The 26,479-nt window shown below is 42.4% G+C and overlaps 2 protein-coding genes across 2 annotated transcripts; both read left to right on the plus strand.

Annotated features, from left to right (window-relative positions):
• Positions 1–2,853: 2,853 nt before the first annotated feature.
• LOC133961787 (zinc finger protein 599-like) lies at positions 2,854–7,572 on the plus strand. The gene is made up of 2 exons (XM_062397141.1): positions 2,854–3,174; positions 5,667–7,572. Exons 1-2 carry the CDS (start codon positions 2,880–2,882, stop codon positions 6,746–6,748), a joined length of 1,377 nt encoding a protein of 458 aa, XP_062253125.1. The 5' UTR covers positions 2,854–2,879; the 3' UTR covers positions 6,749–7,572.
• A 3,150-nt stretch (positions 7,573–10,722) lies between these two features.
• Positions 10,723–24,959, plus strand: LOC133961781 (gastrula zinc finger protein XlCGF58.1-like). The gene is given in 2 exon segments (XM_062397135.1): positions 10,723–10,951; positions 21,575–24,959. Coding segments are annotated over 2 exon segments (2,025 nt in total). The 5' UTR covers positions 10,723–10,776; the 3' UTR covers positions 23,425–24,959.
• Positions 24,960–26,479: the final 1,520 nt, after the last annotated feature.

Genomic DNA, 26,479 nt, shown 5'->3' on the forward strand with positions numbered 1-26,479 from the left:
AGTGCAATTTTGTTACACTGAGGGTAAGTCACCTGTTGAAATGCTCCGTGCTGTTTTATCGTTTTCGTTAATAAATGACCGATGTAAATTTCATGTTGAATATATAAGTACATTGCGCTGTTTTGAGTGTTTATATGTTTTGATAATGCTGTAAATTAACATAATTAAAACGTCCACAGAGATGTATTTTATTTAATGCGGCCGCCATTTTGTTTTCGCGCCAATTATTTCGGCAGCCTTTAATGTAATTTTATTCTATTTTGTAGGCTTTTGTATGGAGCAAAAACAATTCTGTTGGTTTCCGCAGGTATGTGGGTTTCCTTTTTGATGTAATAACTGTTTGCCCAACAATTTTTTACTGGTGTGTGTAGTTTAATGTAATATATTAGGTTGTGTATAGTGTGTTTTATATACTAAGAGAAAAGTATGAGTGCAATTTTGTTACACTGAGGACTTTTGTATGGAGCAAAAAGGTTTCTGTTGGATTCTGCAGGTGTCTGCAGCAAAATAAAGAACCCAAAACCAAGTCCTGAATCTCGTGTTCACAGCCGTTACAGTTGCAACCCTAGGAGAATGATAATAATGATGAAATATCTTCTTTTCAAGACATCTATGAAAAGAAACTGAGCAGTGGTGGTGCCTGTTTAACTGAGGATTGTGTATCAGTGGTCACATCAGGTTTGATTGTCTTAATTATTTCAATATTTTTCTGAGGTTAATAACAAACATTAATGCTTCTTTTAAAATGTTCTCTAGGTCAGCGGAAAGCCTATGAGCTGTTATTGTATCTTTCCAGAAGTAGTGTCTTGTCGAAGTCGATGTTCGAAGAGAGGAGACCCGGACCCAGTACTTACAAGTATAATGTTTATTACACAAGAGTACTACAGGTCAGGACGAGCTCTAAAGACTCAGAGATAACACACAGCCAAATGGGAACTAAAAATCCATTTGAAAATGCAACTTAATAAGAGAAATAAGTAACTGAATTAATTAATGAATCACTCTCCCTTATTCCTATTTGCTATCCAACCTCCTAAGTAATTTAGCTTCTCCATTCAATGACACTGGGCCTTGTTTAATATAGTATCACACTAATTAAACAAACTCACTCAACCAGTCCATTTAAATCCAACTGGATTTCATATCAAAACACATTTCAGCTCTTTAATTATCTGTGTGACACTCAAACCTGCTTCATGTGGGTTTTAATAAACTTTTTTAATATCCCTGCAGGTGAATGAAAACTTTATTTAAGCTTCAAGATTTTCAGAAGAAAAACTCATTAGACTTTTCTCTCATCAAGCTGCTGTTTCTGTGAATTCATATTAATGAAGTAATGAATAAGAGTGTGTGTGTGTGTGTGTTTATATAACCAGCACCTGAAGCAGGAAAACACGTTGAAAACATACGGTCATGTTTATTCGTTTACTTACGTAACACTCTTACAGATACATTACCTAGCATTGTTAACAAATTACTTCTTCAAAATCCAGAAAATATGATTTTAATATTGTTATTGGTTCTGATATCTGTCACGGCAAAAATAATCCATAGAATCACTTCCTGTTTGTCTTCAGAGTAAAAGCACAATGTCCCTTTTGTTGTTGCTTCCTTTGAGGAAGTGACAGTTAAATCAAACTGTAAAGGATAATTTCTCAGGACTTAATATTTGGGAAACTTCGTGGATACTTTACTGTGAAAGTGGACTGAGTTGTCCAGGATGTTGTTAGTTCAATCCCCAGCTCCTCCCACCTGCAGGCAGTTTTGCCCGTGAAGTGTCCACGGGCAAAACAGTTGAGTTGAAGGTCTTGAACATAGACAGAATTCTCCTTCACGTCTTCCTGTCAGGGTCAAAGAACAGAGAGAGACAACAAGAGGCTTCTCTATTGAGGTTGGGTGTGTTGATGTGATCTCAACACAAGAGGTCAGTGTGTCCTCACAAATGTCTTCATGATGTCCTCATGAGTCTCTCCAGCTGCAGTGTTCAGATCCACAGAGGGTGGAGATGTCTTTTATTGATAAAATACAGATTATATGGGGAAACAAACACTGATGCCTTTACTCTACCTTTTGTGTGGGAAATGGATCCAACGCGTGAAAAAATGTGACTTACATCAAATTACATCAGATCAACTTCAAATTGAGATAAGTGATATCTCAACACGATGGATATACAAACTAACTCAAAGATCGATTTTTCATCACACACTGTGACCGTGGCGTGGCTTCAAAGTTTGATTACATGCCATCAAAACACGATGTTCTGTATCGCGGACAAATACGGACCATGAATCCTTTGATGCTGAGCCGTAAACAAACAACTCCACTCCACTGTGCATTGACCTATCACCACCAAACTTCTGTCTAATGATCAGAGTCCAGCCTGAACAGCTCTATGTGTCAATATTTCCTCTGGGTCATAGCGCCACCTACTCAGTGTGAAAATGAAGTTGTTTTAACATTGTCCAATTGACACAAAGTTGCTCACGCTACATCACAGCCCATACTTGAACAGATCTATTAGTCTGTATGTAATAAAACTGATGCCACCTGATTTTACTGTCCGAGTTTGTTATAATTTAATTATGGAGAATTTCTACTTCCCTGTCTAAGAACTTTTACTTGTAATGGAATATTACTTTAGTGTCTTGGTACTTTTACCTCAGTGAATGATCCGAGTTCTTCTTCCACCATTGGTTAAGTGTATTGTACTTGTAACAGATTATTTCTACTGTGCAGTATTAGTTTAAAGTTTCCTCTTCGTCCTCCAGTCCAACAGGGGGCGCTGCTGTCTCGGTGCTCGGAGTCTCTGTTTCCTGTCGCTTGATGTCTTTGTCCACTCAGACACTCAGAGTGCGCACTGCGCAGAAAGGAGGAACATGTCCACCGTGCAGCTGCTGCGGGTGTTGGTACATGAGCGGATCAGCGCTGCCGCTGAAGACTTCCTGCTGCAGGTGGAGGAAGGAGGAGGAAAGGCTCGAGTCCCGGAGCTGAGAGCGATGCTCACCGAGCGGCTCGCGGCTGCGGGGGAGCAGATCCTCGCGGGGCTGGAGGAAACCTTGTTAGAGTCCGAGGAGCGAGTGGAGCGGACAGAGCGGTCCCAGCGGGAGGTCTGCCGCCAGAGGAGGCTGCTCGATGCCGCGATGCAGCCCGTAGTCCGGCTGCACAGAGCAGGTCAGTCCCGGGAGCAGGGGGGGGGGGGGGGGATTCATGTTCCCAAGGGGCCACATGAGAACATGGACAGTTGTGGAGGGCCGCTCCAACAGGCTGAACTCAATTCTACTCATATTCATTTGATAAGCTTCTACTGGTCAGAGTAAATGTTATGATTACGTCATTACATTAAGCGTGCTGCGTCATTTCGTCACTTCCTGTTTACCAGTCGCTGGTGGTGGTCGCTCTGTGAACTAGCTCCTCTGCTAACAGCTGTTTCTCTGCATCACTACGGCTACAATCACCGGTCTGTAGTTAAACAGCCACACCGACCAGCCCCTACTCTCTGGTGCTCCGTGACTCTGTGTTCTGTGTGAGCTCAGCCTCGTAGTCCAACAGGCGGAGACAGCAGCGATGTCTTCTCTCTCTCTCTCTCCTGCTCCGAGTGTCTCATGTTCACTGACTCCTTCGCCTCCATTAACAGTAGTGCTACATGTAATAAATGCAGTGTGTTGGTAGCGATGGAGGCGAGAGGCTCAGCGACTTAGAACCTCCTTTAGCTTTAGTCTGCTTAGCCGCCGCGAAGCCACTTAGCTTAGCACGTAGCTTAGCCTCAGCTATTAGTCCCTAGTCTTGTCACGTGCAGCCGGGAGCCCAGGGCGGTTGGTGAAGGTCCGGAGGGGGCACGTTGCTACCCTTAAAGAGCCCACGAATAAAGAGCCACCAGATCACGGTTCCAACAGTTTGTCCAGCGACCACAGTCCACCTGAGGAGGTGATCAACTGATGGTGGGGCTTCTTTCAGTGTTGGCATGTGGTTGAGAATGTTACCCTTCAACTGGCTTGAAAGCAAATGCAACTTTCTTGCTGTACATTTCATGTGCAAATAGGCCCATGCCTTGCAGTTTGGTATTTAACTCATTATTAATGCAGTGACATCAACAGCAAATGCAAGATCTGCCATCCAGTCTGCATCTGAGAGTTCTTGGATGTCCTCCTCCATGTTCAGTCTCATGCTGCTCAAAAAGTGCAACAACCTGTCTGTGATTCAGGCTAACTCACATCTCTCCTAAACTTTGTTCGCCAACACATCATGCGTTCGCTTGCATTCAGGATGTTTGGCGCCTTAAAATTAAAAGAAATGTTGTATTCTGAGCATGATGTTCACTTATTTACATGTGATTCCTAATATTCTGTTGCTCTTCCTATCACCTGAATAATGAGAAGGATTTAACATTGTTGTGATAGAGTCTGTGCAGAAGACCCACAGGTTTTGTCGGAAAGCAGTTTAACCAACTAGCTAACGTCCCCTCAACCTGTTCTCCTTTGTTAGGGACCTAATTGGTTCATTTAGCCTCAAAATGAAAAACTCTTTTTACCAGAAACCCTTGTTTCATGCTGCTTCCTTTACGATCTGCGTCGTGTCGTTGCGTTTTCGTTTATCCTAAATTTGAGAAGAGCCGTCTCGCTTTGGTTCAATCAAGTATTAATTAAGAAGTGATGAAGTGTTACAGCAGAGCAATGGGCACCCAAAACACAGCCCCGGCCCTCTAGCAGCACCGGACAGTCACGAGTCGCGCCACACTGATGGCGGTTGTAATAATAATACAGAAGTTATAACAGGATTAGTCAATAACGAGGGGAAGTCTTCCTCGGTTCTTCCTTGATGGTGCACAGGTGTAGTACCTCCCTCTTGGTACTGGAATAAGGATATGACGAGCAGCCGCTCCCAATCTCGCTCCTCCTCTGATAGTTGCTGGGCCAAATCTTCAGTTCATGACAGTTTAGAAAAAGGTATAAACAAGCCTTGACTCAGCTGACTCCTTGTTGGTCGGAGTTGTTGTTCATTGGAGTCAGAATATTGTGTTCATGCTCTATCGGCTGTATGTTCTGTTTGTGTAAACTTTTGCATCCTCCAAACCAAAACAATGCCACTCTCTCTTCCCCCAAGAACCTGGGGCAGCTGCTTGAACTCTGTGTGATGATTAAATCTAATGGAGTTCTGCTTTAATATAAAAAGCTAGAAATGAGAACAAGTTAAAGTACAGTGTATTGTATGCCACAGGTTTATCCCACAACAGGCAGCGGCTCTTATCAGACCTATTATCAATACAAGTGTGAGACTGAGCGATGTGACGCACACACATTCTAAACGAACGTCAAGATTAACAAAAAGCAGCAACGGTTATTATAAGTCACTATGTGAGAGTCATATATCTATATCTAGGCTATATATATATGTCTGGCCCAAACTGCTCCTGCCACCACCCTCCTGCCTTATTGTTTAGAGATTAGTTCCATAAACATCTTCACAGCCACACACACACACACACAGAGAGAAGCTAATTTAAAATACCAACAGTCGTGACACCAGCTGTAAACGATCTCAACATCTCTGCCTATTGAATTCGATGATTAAAAAATCACAACAGTCGACATTAAACGACACAACACAAGTTTTTCAAAACACTTCAGCAGACTCTGAAATGATAAACGTGTGTATTTGTGTTTCAGTGTGTCCTGCAGACGTCAAGCAACTGATGGTGATTAAAGAAGAGGTTCCCCCTGAGCTGCAGCAGTGGAGCCTCCTTGTGGACCAGGAGGACCCAGAGCCCCCCCACATTAAAGAGGAGCAGGAGGAACCGTGGACCACTCAGGATGGACAGCAGCTTCAAGGACCGGAGGAGGCTGATATCAAGTTCACATTGACTCCTGTCGCTGTGAAGAGTGAAGAAGATGAAGAGAAACTTAAATCGTCAACGCTTCATCCGAGTGAGACGAAGGAGAACAGAGCGGACTGTGGAGGACCAGAACCAGCCAGGAACTCAGGTCCTGATGGACGTTTACAACCAGGTCCTGAGGACAAGGCTGAAGACTCTTCTGAGACTGAAGTCAGTGAGGATGATTGGATGGAGACCAGGGAACCTCAGACTGGTTTAAATACAAGAAATAACACAAAGCCTTTAAGTGATATGGGATGTAAGACAGAAAAAAAAACATTTAGTTGCTCTGAGTGTGGTAAAAGATTTAACCATAGAGGCAATCTAAATAATCATATGAGGATTCATACAGGGGAGAAGCCGTTTAGTTGCTCTGAGTGTGATAAAAGATTTTACCAAAGGTGCAGTCTAAATACACATATGAGGAGTCATACAGGAGAAAAACCTTTTGGTTGCTCTGAGTGTGGTAAAAGATTTAGTGAAAGGGGCAATCTAAATACACATATGAGGATTCATACTGGAGAGAAATCTTTTAGTTGCTCTGAGTGTGGTAAACAATTTAACCATAGGAGCAGTCTAAATATACATATGAGGGTTCATACAGGAGAGAAACCGTTTAGTTGCTCTGAGTGTGGTAAAAAATTTAACCATAGGAGCAGTCTAAATATACATATGGGGATTCATACAGCAGTGAAACCGTTTAGTTGCTCTGAGTGTGGTAGAAGATTTAACCATAGGAGCAGTCTAAATAAACATATAAGGACTCATACAGGAGAGAAACCGTTTAGTTGCTCTGAGTGTGGTAAAAGATTTAACCATAGGAGCAGTCTAAATAAACATATGAGGATTCATACAGGAGAGAAACCGTTTAGTTGATCTGAGTGTGGTAAAAGATTTAAGATTCAGTCCTACTGTACGAGACGTGAGGATTCATAAAGGAGAGAAGTGATTCAGTTGCAACCTTTGCAACAAAAATTTAATTAAGATTTATCAGCAGATATTCATTTTATACATATTCATAGTTCACTGTTTTAAATAGACTATTAACAGTTTTTATGTCCGTAGAAAATATAATTCATTGGATAACATGAAAGATTTTTGTTTATATATCTTTTTTTCTACTGATTACTACATGATTTATCTATTTTTATGGCGCTTCATTTGCTCTACTTCGCCATCAAGTGGACATTTAATGTAATGAAGATCGGTATATCAGGGTTCTCGTCGGGGCTCTCGGGGGCACCGTTGAGCCATTTTGCCACGCCCCTTGAAAATTCCTCCAGAATGCGTACATTTTAACCACTTTCTAATTTCTGAAAATTTTGGTAAGAATTTGAGCATGTTAAAGCCCTGAAAAAGCCAATTCATTTAACTGAATAATATTAATAATAATTCTTACAATTTCAATAGCGCCTCACTGTCTGTCAGTGCTCGAGCCTCATTAAAATGACACTATGGCTTTGGTGTGTGAAGCTTTGAATTGAATAAATGAATGAATGAGGTTCGTGATGCCAATGAATAAATGATGAACTTATTAATATGGTGTCTGTCTTTGTGATTCAATGGTGGGGTCAAAATCGAAAGTGGTTTTGATGTGAATATGCTTTTGTTACTTGGTTTGTGACTGTGCTTAAGTGTGTGGGGACAAAATGTAACACGTACAATTGTGATAACTGCTTATTTATTTTGATTAAAAAAACCATAGCCTTTTAACAGTGCTGGGTTTCAGGTGGTTTCTTTTTTTGGAAATAAGGTCGCCTGCTTTAGAAATGGTCCATTCACAGTCACAGATGAAGCTGGGGTATAAAGCAAAGAGACCGCAAGTTTGTACAATCTGGGCAACATCTGGTCAGAATATCTGACATACGAGTCGTGTGGAACGCAGCATTACACTCACACACACGGACAGCGGAGCAGCGATGGAGGAGGACCCTCCTCGATCTGAATGAGGGTAAATGTCAAACAGCAGGATTGTTAAATTCGGAGTCAGCAGGCCAAACTGGCTACTAAATGCAAAATAGCGACCACAGTCAGCTGCATCTAGGGTTGCCAACCGTCCCCTGAAAAACGGATTCGTCCTGTATTCAGAAACAATAGCACCCGTCCCGTATTGAGCTGAAAAGTGACGCACTCTTATCCCGTATTACTGTGAGATTTAAAAAATGGTCAGTAAAATGTCAATGGAAAATGAATAACAGGGTGCTTTATATGACAATTTACCGTAAACTTGTTCCCAGGCAATGTCCTGCTCTGGGATCACTGAGCTGACAACCAATTCACACACGAGTACGATTATATAGAATACGCTATTCCCATTGGTCGAGGAGGTACTGTTGCTTGCTTTTCTTTTCTCTTTTTTAGAACTGCCAGGAGGCCTCAGTCGAGAAAGAACACGAGAGATGGTTATGGAATTGGGAATCACATTAGTTTATTTTCCTTCACACTTTTCTCTATCGATAGAACCCCTTTCAAAACAAGAGTCCCAACCACCAACCTGCTTATGACAGGAACTACACAATAATCTTCCATAATAAAGCCACTAACGCGACAAAAATAAAAACTAACCTCTATCTATCTGTATCATATCCCCCGAAAGATGGTCGAGACTTCCAACTGATGTTTTCAGGTTTATATAAATTTGATTGAAGATTGATGTGTAGTTCCTGTTATAAGCAGGTTGGTGGTTGGAATTAATCAGCTTCTCACAGTCAGACATGTTTGCTTACGTTTGATGTGAAGTCAGAACTGGGCAGTTTCAGGTCAGAATATCTGACACACGAGTCGTCTGGAACGCAGCATTACACTCACACACACGTACAGCGGAGCAGCAATGACGGAGGAGTCCTCGTTGACATGAATGACGGTAAATGTCAGCAGGATTCAGAGACAGCTGTGATGTCCCCAATCTCTAAAATTTGACGATACATATTTTTATATGTTTTTTTGCTGGGATGTTTTGGTTCTGTCGGTCAAACTGTGTGATACTGGACTCAGTAAATCACAGTGATCTATATAAAACACAGTGATCATAGGGCAGTGATTCAAAACAAACATTTAATCTAATGAACAAACAGCAGGCAAGGATCGACATCACGTGACGGACGCAGGAAGTGAAGCGTTTATCTTTGCCGCAGTGTGCAAAACGCATGCCACGCTTCAAAATGCATGTGCTTGGGCCCATTCAGTGCTGCTTTGCGGTCCTACAAATTGTAGAAATCATAATTTTAAAGTTTAATTAGGGCCCGAGCACTGACAGTTGGAGGCCTTATTGAAATTGTAATGATTATTATTATTATTATTATTCAGTCAAATGAATTGGCTTTTTGAGGGCTTTTACATGGTCAAATCTTGACCAAAATTTGCAGAAAGTTGGAAAGTGGTGAAGATGGAGATAAAAAGTTTTTTGAAAGATCGATTTTTCATACTACTTGTATAATAATATTATTATATTAGACACACAAAAGGGTAGCAGAATGACACCGATGAAGAAATGTTAATTTAATTATAATTGTTTTTGTTTTCATCTCAATTTGAAGTTCATCTGATGTGAGCCCTGGTAAAATGTGGAATATGACCACTAAATGCTAAATAGCGGCCTACCTGTTGTGCTTTTCATAATGCCCCTTGAGACTTTTTTGTTTGTCTGTTCATGATAGATCGGTCAATGTCAACGCGTTCCAAGGATCTTGTTGTATTTTAATTTTTGTTCACACAAGTTTGAATAAAGTATTTCCTTGGTGCCGTCTAGTGTGTTTTGTTAGGCACAGCTTCAAGAAGAGTAAAGCTCAGCACAGTGTTTTTTCAGTGCCTTTGTTGATGAAACATTTTTTCCCTTAATTTGTAGTTGCAACTCTAGGAGAATGATAATAATGATGAAATCTTATTTTCATAGATGTATTTTCAAGACTATGAAAATTATTTCAATATTTGTATTTTCTGGGATTAATAAAAAACATAAATGCTTCTTTTAATATGTTCTCTGGGTCAACGGAAAGCCTATGAGCTGTCTAACTGAATAAGTAACTGAATGAATTAATGAATCACTCTCCCTTGTTCCTGTTTGCTATTCAACCTGCTGAGTCATTTAGCTTCTCCATTCAACCTCTCCATTCCTTGACACTGGGCCTTGTTTAATATTATATCACACTAATTAAACAAACTCACTCAACCAGTCCAATTAAAATCCGACAGGATTTCATTTCAAAACACATTTCAGCTCTTTAATTATCAGTGTGACACTCAAACCCACTTAATGTTGTTTTTTATAAACCTTCTAATATCGCTGCAGGTGTATGAAAAATTTAAGCTTTCAAATTCCAGGAGAAAAACTCATTAGACTTTTCTCTCATCAAGCTGCTGTTTCTGCAAATTCATATTAAAGAGATAATGAATAATGTGTGTGTTTGGTTAAGAGTGTTTGTGTGTGCGCAACCGGCACCTGAAGCAGGAAAACACGCTGAAAACATACGTTCATGTTTATTTGTTTAATTACGTCACATTCTTACAGTTACATTACTGAGCATCGTTAATAAGTTACTTCTTCAAAATCAAGAAAATATCATTCGATTATTGTTATTGGTTCTGATATCGGTCACTGCAACAAGATCCATAGAATCACTTCCTGTTCGTCTTCAGAGTAAAAGCATAATGTCCCTTTAGTGATGCTTCCTTTGAGGAATTGACAGTTGAATCAAACTGAAATACTGGAATATATTGCAAACAAACGCAAAATAAATTTCCAAGACAAGTAGTGTGAGGGGGAATCCATCGAGTTTCTCGGCCCCTTTTATTTTGAATCGCACACAAAACCCGCGAACATTTTCCTGAATCAGTCACGTGGTTCTGCCGGCTCGCCAGGCTGCGAACGTCACACGCTTCGACATCTCGATACGGGAGGACCCATTATGCTCACCGAGCGGCTCACGGCTGCGGGGGAGCAGATCCTCGCGGGGCTGGAGGAAACCTTGTTAGAGTCCGAGGAGCGAGTGGAGCGGACAGAGCGGTCCCAGCGGGAGGTCTGCCGCCAGAGGAGGCTGCTCGAGGCCGCGATGCAGCCCGTAGTCCGGCTGCATAGAGCAGGTCAGTCCCGGGAGCAGGGGGGGGATTCATTTCCGCAGGGGGCCACATGAGAACATGGACAGTTGTGGAGGGCCGCACCAACAGGCTGAACTCAATTCTAACTCATATTCATTTGATAAGCTTCTACTGGTCAGAGTAAATGTTATGATTACTTCATTACATTAAGCGCGCTGCTTCACATCGTCACTTCCTGTTTACCAGTCGCTAGTAGTGGTCGCTCTGTGAACTAGCTCCTCTGCTAACCGCTGTTTCTCTGCATCACTACGGCTACAATCACCGGTCTGTAGTTAAACAGCCACACCGACCAGCCCCTACTCTCTGGTGCTCCGTAACTCTGTGTTCTGTGTGAGCTCAGCCTCGTAGTCCAACAGGCGGAGACAGCAGCGACGTCTTCTCTCTCTCTCTTGCTCCGAGTGTCTCATGTTCACTGACCCCTCCGCCTCCATTAACAGTAGTGCTACATGAAATAAATGCAGTGTGTTGGTAGCGATGGAGGCGAGAGGCTCAGCTACATAGAACCTCCGTTAGCTGTAGTTAGCTTAGCCCCCGCTAGCCGCCGCGGAGCCACATAGCTTAGCACGTAGCTTAGCTTCAGGTAGCAGTACCTCGACCTGTCACGTGCAGCCGGGAGCCCAGGTCCGGAGGGGGCACAGTGCTTCCATTAACAGAGCTGCCACTTTTAAAAAAAACCTTGAAGTGAGATTTTGCTGCGAATTCACCCACACACGTTGGTGGCTCAAATATCAGCGAATTGGAATTCATTTGGTGTTGTACCCATGTTGTGCGCTGCATTCTGGTGGTTTTTGGGGCCCAAAGTCGTTGATAGGGGCGGCCTACTGGAGATGGTAAACATTGGTTACATTCTGTTAGCAAAGACATACAGTGGATATAAAAAGTCTACACACCCTGCTCAATGTCAAGGTTTTTGTGATGTAAACACTCTATCCACCTTAATGTGAACTTTAACGTGCACAATTCAGTTGAAAAACAAACTGAAATCTTTTAGGAGGAAAATAAAAAATTAAAAACTTACAATAATCTGGTTGCATAAGTGTGCACACCCTTAACCTAACACTTTTTTTAAGCAACTTTTTGATTTTATTACAGCACTCAATCTTTTTGGGTGGGAGTCTATTAGCATGGCACATCTTGACCTGGCACATCTTGTCTTATTTGCAAAAAAGGCTCCAAATCTGTCAGATTACGAAGGCATCTCCTGTGCACAGCCCTCTTCAGATCACCACACAGACGTTCAAGTGGATTCAGGGCTGGGGTCTGGCTGGGTCATTCCAGAACATGAACCTTCTTCTGGTGAAGCCATGCTTGTGTTGATTTGGATTTATGCTTTGGGTCGTTGTTGTGCTGATGGGTGAAATTCCTCTTCATCTTCAGCTTTCTAATGGAAGCCTGAAGGTTTTTTTTGTCAAAACTGACTGTTATTTTTTAAACTGTTCATAATTAATAAGAATTATGAACAGCTGCCACCACCATGCTTCACTGTGGGTATGGTGTTCTTTGGGTGAAGGTGCAGCGTTGTTTTTGCGCCAAACAAACCTTTTGGAATAATGGCCAAAAAGTTCAACCTTGGCTTCATCAGACCACAACATTATTTCCCACATGCTTTTTGGAGACTTCATGTATGTTTTTGGAAAAATTTAGCCAGGCTTGGATGTTTTTCTTGGTAAGAAAAGGCTTCTGTCTTGCCACCCTGCCCCATAGTCCAAACCTACGAATAATACGGAAGATTGTTGTCACATGTAGAACACAGCCAGTCCTTGCCAGAAATTCCTGCAGCTCCTTTAATGTTGCTGTAGGCTTCTCTGAAGCCTCCTGACCAGTTTTCTTCTTGTCTTTTCATCACTTTTGGAGGGATGTCCAGTTCTTGGTAATCTCACTGTTGTGCCGTATTTTCTCCACTTGATGATGGCTGTGTTCACTGTGTTCCATGGTATATCTAATACCTTGGAAATTATTTTATACTCTTCTCCTGACCGATACCTTTGAACAATGAGATCCCTCTGATGCTTAGGAAGCTCTCTGCGAACCATGGCTCTTGCTGTAAGATGCAACTAAGAGAATGTCAGGAAAATCCTCCTTGAACAGCTGAACTTTATTTAGGATTAATCCGAGTCACTGTAAATGATGGCAGGTGTGAACTGACTACTATTTAACATGAGTTTGAATGTGATTGGTTAACTTTGAATACAGCCACATCCCCAGTTATAAGAGGGTGTGCACACTTATGCAACCACATTATTTTAGCTTTTTATTTTTCCCTTTAAAGATTTCAGTTGTTTTTTCAACTGAATTGTTCCAAGTTATAGGTCACATTAAAGGTGGAAAAAGTACAGACAGGATTTGTGTTTGTCTCATTTGTTTACATCACAAAAACCTTTTAACAGGGGTGTGTAGACTTTTTTTATATCCACTGTAGCTGAAGGTCCAACCCCAGACATGTTGGTCTAAGTCAGGGGTGTCAAATTCAAAAACTACTGTTTTCAAATTCCACCCATCGTTTAGCCATTTTTTGGGGAGAGGGATAGCGTTCGCGGGTCGCGATCGACATGCTGACACATGGCAGTGCATTTTGGGATTTGTCATTCACTCTTGACTCGCCCACTCATCAGCCAATGAGAGCCTTACATCTCACAACCCCCCAGCCATTGGTCTAGAACTGTCACGTGCCCCATCCCGACCTGTTCACTGACCCTCCGGCGGGCCAGCTCTAATAGTAAATAGATTTGATCATGCAGGCCATATATAATTCATCCGCGGGCATTGAGTTTGACACATGTGGTCTAAGTCGATGTTATTTCCTGCATTCTAGTGGATTTTTGGGTGGTATGCTAAAGATGTAGCCTGACGTTGTCAGACTCACAGTTCTAGTCAGAATGTGAGTCTGAGACCGCTCCATTGGGCTGTGATTATGGGGCGTGTTTCAACTGACCAGGAAATAAAATTCCTCTACGCTCAATTGGATAGACCTACAACCAATCAGAGCAACGTAGTATGTGACGTATGTTAAGCAACGCATTGTGAGTTATTTACTAACGCCGGGTTCACACCGGACGCTTCAGCGCAGCGCCAAGCCTTAAATTACAGCTGGCTCCCATCCACTCCCATGTTAAAACTTTGTGCGGGTCACACCGGAGGCTGAAGCACCACGCTGCGCCATGGCTACCTCAGCACGTGCACCAGGAAACACACTGAAAAATGATCTTAAACTATATTGATGACATATTTTATATGATATAAATGATCAAATATGCATCCCATACTTTGAAGTCCCCTTCTCTTGTCCTGGAGTTTTAATTTGACCAATGACATTATTAAATGTCCCCCTCTGCCCATCCACTACAGCCACACAATCAGTGATACAGATAAAAAGAGAGAAAGAGGGGGCTAGGTTATCCACATAGGCTTGAGTGGAGAATACGTAATTTACCCCAGACACCCAACATTTAACGGAGCAAACAGCGAGGTTCTTCAACATGGATGACATTAAATTAATAATTAAAGTGGAGAAATGCAGTGAGTTGTATGATCCTCGTATAAAGACAACGCCAAGAAAGACAAATGTTTGGACGCTGTTGCTTAATGTGGGAGCAACAAGTAAGTATATGCTTTTAAACTACTGCATCAACGGGTGTTTATTAGCGCTGCCCAGCGTTTCAGCGTCGCTTCAGTGTCCGGTGTGAACAGCCAAGCTCCGGGGCGATAGGGATTAGCGCGGTGCTTTGGCGTCGCCTCCACGTTCTCTGTTCCTCTTTCAAAATGAATGTGCTGTCGATGTCTTCTAAAACAGACTCAATGGCAGCATCTACACATCTCAGCTCTCCAGCGGCAGGCATGTTTGTTGAAAACGAATTCAACCCAAGGGCACTTTGATGAGGTGGTTGATTACGTTACTGTTGATCATCTGTCTATCATCGTATAAAGCCCGCCCTGACAATCTGATTGGCCTGGTCGGGCATAATTTCTCCCCAACGGAAATATAAAATAAATATAAAGTAAATATATGGTTGAAATAAATGATTAAATGGCGTTTTCACTGCAGGATGATAACAGCAAAAGTATGTGATAATATTAGCGCGGCGCAGCGCTTCAGCCTCCGGTGCGAACAGCCAAACCCTGGCGTGCTAGGGATTAGCGCTTCATCCCACTTGGGATGAAGCAGCTCTCTTATCTAGGAGCCAGTCTATTACATGACAACCCAGAGTTGGGACCAGGAAGCAGAGCTGCAATGCTACACACTTCTCTGCGCTCCCTCTGGATCAGTCACACAACCCCATAGAGATTGTGTCTGTGTACCGTCAGATTAAGTTATTTAATTAAACAATAACAGAGCGAGAATTCCACACAATAATCTAATACAATTTAACACAACCTCTGCAACAATGCAGGAAACTTAGGCTTCTAAATGTGGTCTTTTAAACATAATATCACCTTCGTCAAAGGCTATTTTAGTTAATGAACTAGTCTAAATTAATCTACTCCCCCCAGTCATTTAAACTCACACGTTCCCAGAGAACTCAGCTGAGGAGGAGAAGTTGCTGCTATTTTTAATTCCAGTCTATCAATTAATCCTAAACCTGAACTCAGCTACAACTCCTTTGAATGTCTCGTTCTTATTCTCCCATCCCAATCCAGGAAACGCCAACAGCCAACTAACCCTACTGTACTTTAATCATAATAATACATTTTATTTATAAGGGGCCTTTCAAGATACTCAAGGTCGCCGTACAACAGTCAACAATACAGTTAATTCAAATTTTTTAAATGCACAAAGCAGAGCAGCAGCAGAACAACAACTTCAGCAGACAGGAACATTCAAAGTTATACGCCTGCCTAAACAGTAGGGGTGCAACGATTAGTCGACGTAGTCGACAAAATTCGATGACAAAAATAGTCGCCGACAGATATAATCGTCAATGAGTCGTTGGTTACGTCATAGCACGGGTTTTTCGTGCCTGCAGATGAACTAAACATTCATCTGCAGGCACGAGCCATCTCGCTTCCTTTGTATCTCTGAAAGTCGCGCATGTGCAGTAGTGACAAAACATTGGCCAATGGCGGTGTCCGCTGCAACAGCATCGCGCACTAGGAAGTCAATAGTTCGGGAGAACTTCACCTTCAACATGGCCCGAAAAAAACTACCTGCATTATGTGTACGGCGGACCCCCTGTACACTGGTCCGCTCGTCGGACCAGCTTACAGCCGGACCGGACGAGCGTGACAGGCCGACTTTACGCTGGTCCGCTCGGCAGACACATGCATTTGAGGAGGAGGAGGTTTGACATCGTAACGTAAACGATGCGGACTCGCTTCGGTAAGATAGCCTGTTAGCTAGCGTGCTACATACACGTATACCGATTCTAGAATCCATTATAAAAAATATGGTTTAAACTTTTTTTTTACGAGTTTAAAAGCGTAATGTTATCCTGTTGCCTGACAAACTTCTTTTTTAATTACAATTATTTAGTCCAAAGAAGACTGTAGTTTCGTTTGTTGATGTTTTTGTTGCTGCTACTTTCCCTGTAGTGCGGCCGAAGGCTCTAGATCCCATGGTGGACAGATGGGCTCGGGGGACGGTCAGGCTGATGAAGGTGGCAGACCTGAGAGATCGGGTAGGGACATTGATATGGAGGAGGTCAGAGAGGTATGGAGGAGCGAGGTTATGGATGGCCTTAAATGTATTGAGGAGGATTTTATAGTCAATGCGGTGTTTAATAGGAAGCCAGTGGAGTTGATGTAGAAAGGGGTTGATGTGACTGATGGATGGTGTTCTAGTGACGATACGGGCAGCAGCATTCTGTACCAGTTGAAGTTTATGGAGGAGTTTGTGTGGGAGACCAAAGAGGAGGGAATTGCAGTAATTCAGGCGGGAAGTGACAAGGTAGTGAACCAGGATTGCGGCGGTGTTGGGAGTGAGTGAGGGGCTGAGGCGGTTGATATTGCGGATGTGGAAGTAGGCGGACCGGATGTTATTGTTGATGTGGGTATGGAATAATAGGGTGCTGTCGAGGACGACACCCAGGCTCTTAACCTGAGGACAGGGGGAAACCGAGGAGTTGTCTATGGTGAGGGTGAAACTGGGCTGTTTGGTGAGGGTGTGCTTGGAGCCAATGAGGACGGCCTCAGTTTTTTCACTGTTCAGTTTGAGGAAATCTGAGGAAAACCAGGATTTGATTTCCTGTAAACAGGCACAGAGGGAGGAGGGTGGGAAGGTGGAAGTGGGTTTGGACAAAACGTAGAGCTGGGTGTCGTCCGCATAACAGTTGACATGAATGTTGAATTTACGGAGGATCAGTCCAAGTGGGAGGAGGTAGAGGATGAATAGGATAGGCCCAAGGACAGAGCCCCGGGGAACACCAGAGGAGAGGGGGGATGGGTGGGATGTGAATTATTTGAATTGGATGAACTGAGTACGGCCATAGAGATATGAGCGGAACCAGTCTAGGGGTGTGTCAGTTATGCCAATTGAGGCTAGTCTGTCAATGAGGGTGCAGTGGGATATGGTGTCAAAAGCCGCGCTAAGGTTGAGAAGGATGAGGATGGATAATAGTCCGGAGTCAGCTGCCATCAGGAGGTAATTTGTGATTTTGATGAGTGCTGTTTCTGTGCTGTGGCAGGGGCGCAAACCGGATTGGAACTGTTCGTAGAGGTTATTGTTTGAGAGATGAGCATGGACCTGTGATGCCACTTCCTTTTCCAGGATTTTGAGAGAAATGGCAGTTTGGAGATGGGACGAAGGTTATTGAAGTTGTTGGGGTCTGAACCAGGTTTCAGCGTCGGTTCGGAGACCATTATTGTAGAGAGAAACCAGATGATCCGGGGTGCATGGGTAATCAGCTAAATTAATGTTTTTTATGTTACTGAAGGACATAACATGTGACTGTTTGGTTTTGGATAGTGTTAAAGTCAATTTAAATGAAACAAGCATGTGATCAGAGATGGGGAGATCGACAGAACAGTTGAAAGGAGTGACACCTGAGCAACAGACCAAGTCCAAAATATGACCTTTAGAGTGGGTAGGGAAATCAATATATTGTTGGAGGCCAAAACTGTCCAGGCAAGAAGTGAACTCCTTAGTGAAAGCATTATTAATGTTGTCCATGTGAATATTGAGATCACCCAGTACAATTATATTGGATGAGAGTGAGCAGATGTGGGTGAGAAATGTGGTGAATTCATCAGTGAAATCCTTATTAGGTTTAGGTGGATGGTAAATGTTGACTAAGACAGTTGGAGTGGGTCCATTCAATTGTAGAGCGACAGATTCACAGTGACGGGCGAAACCTTCCAGGTCTCGCGGTGAATTATCGCAAGACCACCTCCTCTGCCGGTGAGACGGGGTTGAGAAGTGTAAACAAACCCAGGTGGATTAGACTCATTCAGCTGAGAGTCTCATTGGGTTGCTGCCACGTCTCCGTTAGACAAAGAAAGTCATACTTGTGCTCCGGGGGCTTATACTGAATTTTTTCAGGATTTTTACAATTATTATTGTTGGTGATTTAAATATTCATGTTGACGATACTAAATATATATATATATATATATATATATATATATATATATATATATATATATATATATATATATATATATATATAGGTCCCTACCAGGCCGATACTAGACTCAATTGGTTTAAGGTAGTGTCTACCAAGGATCCTGAGCCTTCTAAGTATTTTTACCCTGTTAAAATTGTTTTTTGTAATTTTTTGGACAGAGGATGTTACACCATGTTAAAGCCCTATGAGACAAATTTTTGATTTGTGAATATCGGCTATACAAATCAAATTTGATTGATTGATTAGCCAATGAAAAAGTGAGTCAGGCAAAGTAATAACGCCAACATATCGCAGTTTAATCAACCTTTATAATAACAATTATGTACAAAATATGCAAGTTTTTTGCAGTATTTCAAAGATCGGCTTTAAATTAACTTTACGCAAAGTTTTATTCCTATTTGCATATAGTCTAATTTTTTTCCTTGTTCAGTGAGAGAAATCTAGTCTGTTTCAGTTTTTGAACAAGTGCACTGACGTCAGGTTGAATATCTGAGGGGGATATGCGAAAGGACAGCTGACAGGTGATCATCATTGAGAGAGGATCTGTATCTGGATTTGTTAAACTTCATCACAGATAATGTTTGTTCACATATGTAAGTAGATCCAATAGAACCAACATCTTCTGAGCATGCCTCTTCTTGTATACAAAGTTCTCCTCTTTGAGAGGAGAACCTCACTGGCTGAATGTGTTGTACCCGCCTGCCTCAAAACATCCACCATCATCCCCGTTCCCAAGAAGCAGAGGATCACAGGCCTTAATGACTACAGACCAGTCGCCCTGACCTCCGTAGTGATGAAGACCTTTGAGTGCCTTGTGCTGACACACCTCAAGACCAGAACCAACCACCTCCTCGACCTGCTGCAGTTTGCCTACAGAGCCAACAGGTCCGTAGACGACGCAGTCAACAAGGGACTCCACTTCATCCTCCAGCACCTCGACTCCCCTGCCACCTACGCCAGGATCCTGTTTGTGGACTTCAGCTCCGCATTCAACACCATCTCCCCAGCTCTTCTCCAGGACAAGCTGACACAGCTGAGCGTGCCTGAGCCCACCTGCAGGTGGATCACTAACTTCCTGACTGACAGGAAGCAGCGTGTGAGGCTGGGGAAGCTTGTCTCTGAGACCCGGACCATCAGCACTGGAGCCCCACAGGGTTGTGTGCTCTCTCCTCTGCTCTTCTCCCTCTACACCAACAACTGCACCTCCAGCCATCCCTCTGTAAAACTTCTGAAGTTTGCTGACAACACAACCCTTATTGGATTAATTTCCAATGGGGATGAGGCCGCCTACAGAGAGGAAGTAAACAGCCTGGCTTCCTGGTGCAGCCAGAACAACCTGGAGCTGAACGCTTCAAAAACTGTAGAGATGGTAGCAGACTTCAGGAGGAGCCCAGCTCAAACCGTCCCTCTCACCATGTGCAACTCCCCAGTTAAAACAGTGGAGTCTTTCAGATTCCTGGGGACGATCATCGCACAGGACATGAGGTGGACGGAGAACATCACCTCCATCATCAAGAAGGCCCAGCAGAGGATCTTCTTCCTGCGGCAACTGAGGAAATTCAGCATGCCGCGGAAAGTGATGGTTGAGTTTTACACAGCCATCATTGAGTCCATCCTCACCTCATCCATCACCGTCTGGTTCGCTGCCTCCTCTGCCAAGGACAAGGACAGACTGCAGCGGATCATCCGGTCAGCTGAGAAGGTCATCGACTTTGACCTGCCGGCTCTCCTAGACCTGTTCCACTCCAGGACCAGTAGGAGAGCACGCAAGATCATTGCTGATCCTTCTCATCCCGCTCACCACCTTTTCCACAGACTTCCATCCGGAAAAAGGTTCCGGTTCATCAGGACTAAGACCTTGCGCCATCTGAACAGTTTTTTCCCCATGGCGGTGGGGCTCACAAACAAGCCCCCTGCATCACACTGACTCTGTCCACCCCCCCCCCCCCCCCCCCGCAAATAATTTATACTTGATAAATTAGTGGCACTATCACCAATCTCTTAGCACCGCACGTGCCCATAACTCTGGTACTGTATATATTTTGTTCCATATTGTTGTTTTTATGTTGTTTTTATATTGCTGTTTTTATATTGTTTTATGTTTTTTATATAGTTGTTTGTGTATTGTTTAATGTGTATATGTTGTTTTTATATTGGTGTTTTTTTAATGTTTTATGTTGAGTGCACCAATGAACGACACCAAGGCAATTTCCTGTATGTGCAATCATACTTGGCAATAAAAAGGATTCTGATTCTGAAAACTCCAGCAATGATACTGACTTAAAGTGCTCTGCCAGTAGTGTATTAGACTGCAGGTCAATCAGTTCAAGCTGAACATCACTGGGTGCATTTCCACACTGCACATGAAGGGAGAGGACGTCTTGTGCACTTCACTTTTAACTGTTATGAAGTCTTGAAATCCTCTTAAACTCACCATGCATTGCCCCTAACATGGAAGAGTACCTGCTGAGGTGATCAATTGATGATGTGGCGTCTTTCAGTTTTGGCAAGTGGTTGAGAACGTTAAACTCCAACTGGCTTGAAAGAAACGTCTCACAGGCTAAAGTTAGCTACCATCCGCTCGAGCTGCGGAGTTAATACGTCACTTTACATTACATTACATTTCATTTAATTTAGCTGACGCTTTTATCCAAAGCAACTTACAATAAGTGCATTCAACTCCGAGGGAACAAACCAAGGACGACAAGAATAAAAACACTTTTCATCGCACAGACACATTTCTCTGAGCTTTACCCACAGGTCTTTTCTGAAAGCATCTTAACCAACTTACTAACATCCCCTCACCTTGTTCTCCTCTGTTAGTGACCTTATTGGTTTATTTAGCCTCGAACTGAAAAACGTTTCTACTAGAAACCTGTTTTATGCTGCTTCCTTTACCAGCTGCGTCGTAACACCAACTGTAAACAACCTCAACATCTCTGCCTCTTGAATGCGATCATTCAAAAATCACAACAGTCGACATAAAACAAGACAATTTTTTTCAAAACACTTCAGGAAACTCTGAAATGATAAACGTGTATTTGTGTTTCAGTGTGTCCTGCAGACATCCAGCAACTGATGGTGATTAAAGAAGAGGTTCCCTCTGAGAAGCAGCAGTGGAGCTCCCTTGTGGACCAGGAGGATCCAAAGCCCATCCACATTAAAGAGGAGCAGGAGGAACCGTGGACCACTCAGGATGGACCACAGCTTCAAGGACTGGAGGAGGCTGATATCAAGTTCACATTGACTCCTGTCGCTGTGAAGAGTGAAGAAGATGAGGAGAAACTTAAATCGTCAACGCTTCATCCGAGTGAGACGAAGGACAACAGAGCGGACTGTGGAGGACCAGAACCAGCCAGGAACTCAGGTCCTGATGGACGTTTACAACCAGGTCCTGAGGACAAGACTGAAGACTCTTCTGAGACTGAAGTCAGTGAGGATGATTGGATGGAGCCTCTAAGTGATATGGATTGTAAGACAGAAAAAAAACCGTTTTGTTGCTCTGAGTGTGGTAGAAGATTTAACCATAGGTGCAGTCTAAAGAGGCATAAGAGGAGTCATACAGGAGAGAAACCGTTTAGTTGCTCTGTGTGTGGTAAACGATTTAACCAAAGGGGTAATCTAAATAGACATGAGAGGAGTCATACAGGAGAGAAACCGTTTAGTTGCTCCGAGTGTGGTAAAATGTTTCAACAAAGGGACAATCTGAATATACATAAGAGGATTCATACAGGAGAGAACCAGTTTAGTTGCTCTGAGTGTGGTAAACGATTTAACAGAATGGGTAATCTAAATACACATATGAGGACACATACAGGAGCGAAATGGTTTAGTTGCTCTGAGTGTGATAAAATATTTGGTCATAGCAGCCATCTAAATACACATATGAGGATTCATACAGGAGAGAAACCGTTTAGTTGCTCTAAGTGTGATAAAAGATTTAACAGAAGGGGCAATTTCAATACACATATGAGGAGTCATACAGGAGAGAAACCGTTTAGTTGCTCCGAGTGTGGTGATAGATTCAACCTAAGGTGCAATCTTAATAGACATATGAGGATTCATTCAGGAGAGAAACTGTTTAGTTGCTCTGGGTGTGATGAAAGATTTAACAGAATGGGTGATCTTAATACACATATGAGGACACATACAGGAGAGAAACGGTTTAATTGCTTTGAGTGTGATAAGAGTTTTGGTCATAGCAGCCATCTAAATACACATATGAGGATTCATACAGGAGAGAAACCGTTTAGTTGCTCTGAGTGTGATAAAAGATTTGACAGAAGGGGAAATTTCAATACGCATATGAGGAGTCATACAGGAGAGAAACCGTTTATTTGCTCCGAGTGTGGTGAAAGATTCAACCTAAGGTGCAATCTCAATAGACATATGAGGATTCATACAGGAGAGAAACCGTTTAGTTGCTCTGAGTGTGGTAAAAAATTTGGTCAAAGTAGCCATCTAAATTCACATATGAGGATTCATACAGAAGAGAAACAGTTTAGTTGCGCTGAGTGTGATAAAAGATTTAACAGAATGGTTGATCTAAACACACATATGAGGACACATACAGGAAAGAAACGGTTTAGTTGCTCTGAGTGTGATAAAAGATTTAGTCATAGCAGCAATCTAAATACACACAGGAGGATTCATACAGGAGAGAAACCGTTTAGTTGCTCTGAGTGTGATAAAAGATTTAACAGAAGAGGCAATCTCAATACACATATGAGGAGTCATACAGGAGAGAAACCGTTTAGTTGCTCCGAGTGTGGTGAAAGATTCAACCTAAGGTTCAATCTCAATAGACATATGAGGATTCATACAGGAGATAAACCGTTTAGTTGATCTGAGTGTGGTAAACAATTTAAGAGTCAGTCCTATTGTACGAGACGTGATTCTTAAAGGAGAGAAGAGATTCAGTTTCAATCTCTTGTAACAAAAGTTTACTTTTTATTTTACAGCAGATACTTATTTATACATATTCCTAGTTCACTGTTTTAAATAGATTATTAACAGGTTCTATGTCCTTACAAAGTAGAACACATTGAATAACAGTAAAGAGTTGAGTTTATATATTTTAAATTTGCCTAAAACGCCTGTTTAAGGACACCCAAATTATATTAAAGCCCGTTCTTGAAACATTTGGAGTAAATTCATGATTTTGGTCTCTTTCGAAAGGTAACATTCAGAACTCTAAGTGCTACTTGCATTGAGTAATTGCAGTGAGCATACATTAAAGTAAAAGGTTTTTTATTTCGGACTGAACATTTTGCAGATGACTCTTGCTTGGACTTATGAGCTGGAAAACACAATGGGACCCTATCATGAAGCCTTGACTAGCCCAAGTTCAAATTTGATAACAATACCACAGTAAAGGAATATTTGACATTTTTTTCCTAAGTGCATGTCTATGCCTTTTCCACAAAGGCCATTGGAAGACTCCAAAGGGCCCTTTGTAACCATGGTAACCAATCAGGCTAAAAATGCTAATTTTACACTCAAAGTTATACTTTTATATAAAGGAGACAAAACCGGTCATTTGGTTTAAAATGTATACAAATAAACATCTTTCATATATTTTAGCAACATGTAGCAGTCACGATGGGGACGAAACTGTGACACACGGTGTTCTGGGACCAGCTGGACACTGTTGGGAAATTTCATTGTCTAAACGATACGCCAGTCATCAGAACAATCGGTTGGAATTGGCTCAGCCTTTACACGTCAGAAGAGGGGCACGCTCTTTCCAACAACAACTAGGTGCCTCGTTGGGTATTGAAGGCTGTGGACAGCCCATGTCAGCTCCGATTGGGTCAAGTTTAGATTGACAGCTCACTTGAACCAATAGGACATGGCTATCTACCATTTTGAGAGCTGCACACAGAGTTATAAGTGAGAGTACGTCCCAGTTTACACGGAGGAGGTGGCTGCGCTGACATTATGCAACAGCTAACAGTGGCTATTCTTTGATGTAATAGTGTGTTTTGGACTGACATTGTTACTGATTGGATCGTCTGGACCTTTGGCGATCTACCAACACCGTTTCTGTTGGAATGTTATCGATTTGTGGATTAATATGAAGCTTCTTACGTGAGTCGCAGTGACTTTTGTTCCATTTCCGGTCTGACTGAGGCGTTGATTGTACCGGCTTTGGTGATCGGATCTTTAAATGGTTAACATCAGTGGAATCTGAAGAATCTTCGCTTTCAAACGATATGTTGCATTAGTACCTAGCTGTACAAGGCAGTTCTGTAAATAACAATGTTTGACGTGATCGGTAAAACAGCGCACCTGGTTAAGTAGTTCATATGATTAAATATGTTTTTTTAAATAAGTGTTTCTTGGTTAGTAATATTCAGTGACCGTGTGTTTTCTCCTTTATTTATTGAATGTGTTTCCATGAATAAAAGTCTAATAAAAAGATAATGGTGTCTTCACCCTCCTCTTCTCTGTTTCTGTACGACTTGAGGCTGCACTGGTTACAGTTGAAGTGTCTCATTACCAGACAAATTAATCAGCTTCTCACTGTCTGACATGTTTGCTTACGTTTGATGTGAAGTCAGAACTGGGCAATTTCAGGTAAGAATATCTGACATACAGTGGGGCAAAAATGTATTTAGTCAGGCACCAATTTTCTCCCACTTAAAAAAGATGAGAGATGCCTGTAATTTTCATCATAGGTACACATTAACTATGAGAGACAGATGGGGGGAAAGAATCCAGGATTTTAATGAATTAATTGGTAAATTCCTGAGTAAAATAAGTATTTGGTCATCTACAAACAAGCAAGATATCGGGCTCTCACAGACCTGTAACTTCTTCTTTAAGAGGCTCCTCTGCCCTCCACTCGTTACCTGTATTAATGGCACCTGTTTGAACTCGTTATCAGTATAAAAGACACCTGTCCACAACCTCAAACAGTCACACTCCAAACTCCACTATGGCCAAGACCAAAGAGCTGTCAAAGGACACCAGAAACAAAATTGTAGACCTGCACTAGGCTGGGAAGACTGAATCTGCAATAGGTAAGCAGCTTGTTGTGAAGAAATCAACTGTGGGAGCAATTATTAGAAAATGGAAGACATACAAGACCACTGATAATCTCCCTCGATCTGGGGCTCCACGCAAGATCTCACCCCATGGGGTCAAAATAATCACAAAAATGGTAAACAAACTGAATCCCAGAACCACACGTGGGGACCTAGTGAATGCCTTGCAGAGAGCTGGGACCAAAGTAACAAAGGCTTCCATCAGTAACACACTACGCCGCCAGGGACTCAAATCCTGCAGTGCCAGATGTATCCCCCTGCTTAAGCCAGTACATGTCCAGGCCCATCTGAAGTTTGCTAGAGAGCATTTGGAGAATGAAATATGGTCAGATGAAACCAAAATATAACTTTTTGGTAAACACTCAACTCGTCGTGTTTGGAGGAGAAAGAATGCAGAGTTGCATCCAAAGAACACCATACCTACTGTGAAGCATGGGGGTGGGAACATCATGCTTTGGAGCTGTTTTTCTACAAGGGGACCAGGACGACTGATTCGTGTAAAAGGAAAGAATGAATGGGGCCATGTATCGTGAGAGTTTGAGTGAAAACCTCCTTCCATCAATCAATCAATAAAATTATAAATAAAATGTATAGCCCATATTCACAAATTACAATTCGTCTCATAGGGCTTTAACAGGGTGTGACATCCTCTGTCCTTAACCCTCAGCAAGAGTAAGGAAAAACTACTAAAAACCCTTTTAACATGGTAAAAATACGTAGAAACCTCAGAGAGAGCCACATGTGAGGGATCCCTCTCCCAGAATGGACAGAAGTGCAATAGATGCCACGTGTAGAAAACATTCATCATTAAAGTTTTTAGCGGCATTGATGCAGTCCCGATGCAATCACAGTCCATGGTCAGCAACCATCAGGACCACGATCCACCATCCAGACCAGAGGCCACTTCA

Source organism: Platichthys flesus, chromosome 10 (assembly GCF_949316205.1).
Source record: "Platichthys flesus chromosome 10, fPlaFle2.1, whole genome shotgun sequence".
NCBI classification, from domain to species: Eukaryota; Metazoa; Chordata; class Actinopteri; order Pleuronectiformes; family Pleuronectidae; genus Platichthys; species Platichthys flesus.

Coding starts and splice junctions, on each gene's coding strand:
- LOC133961787 (XM_062397141.1), top strand. CDS start 2,880: ATGTCCACCGTGCAGCTGCTGCGGGTGTTGGTACATGAGCGGATCAGC. Junction 3,175..5,666: donor AGTCCGGCTGCACAGAGCAG/GTCAGTCCCGGG, acceptor TTTGTGTTTCAG/TGTGTCCTGCAGACGTCAAG.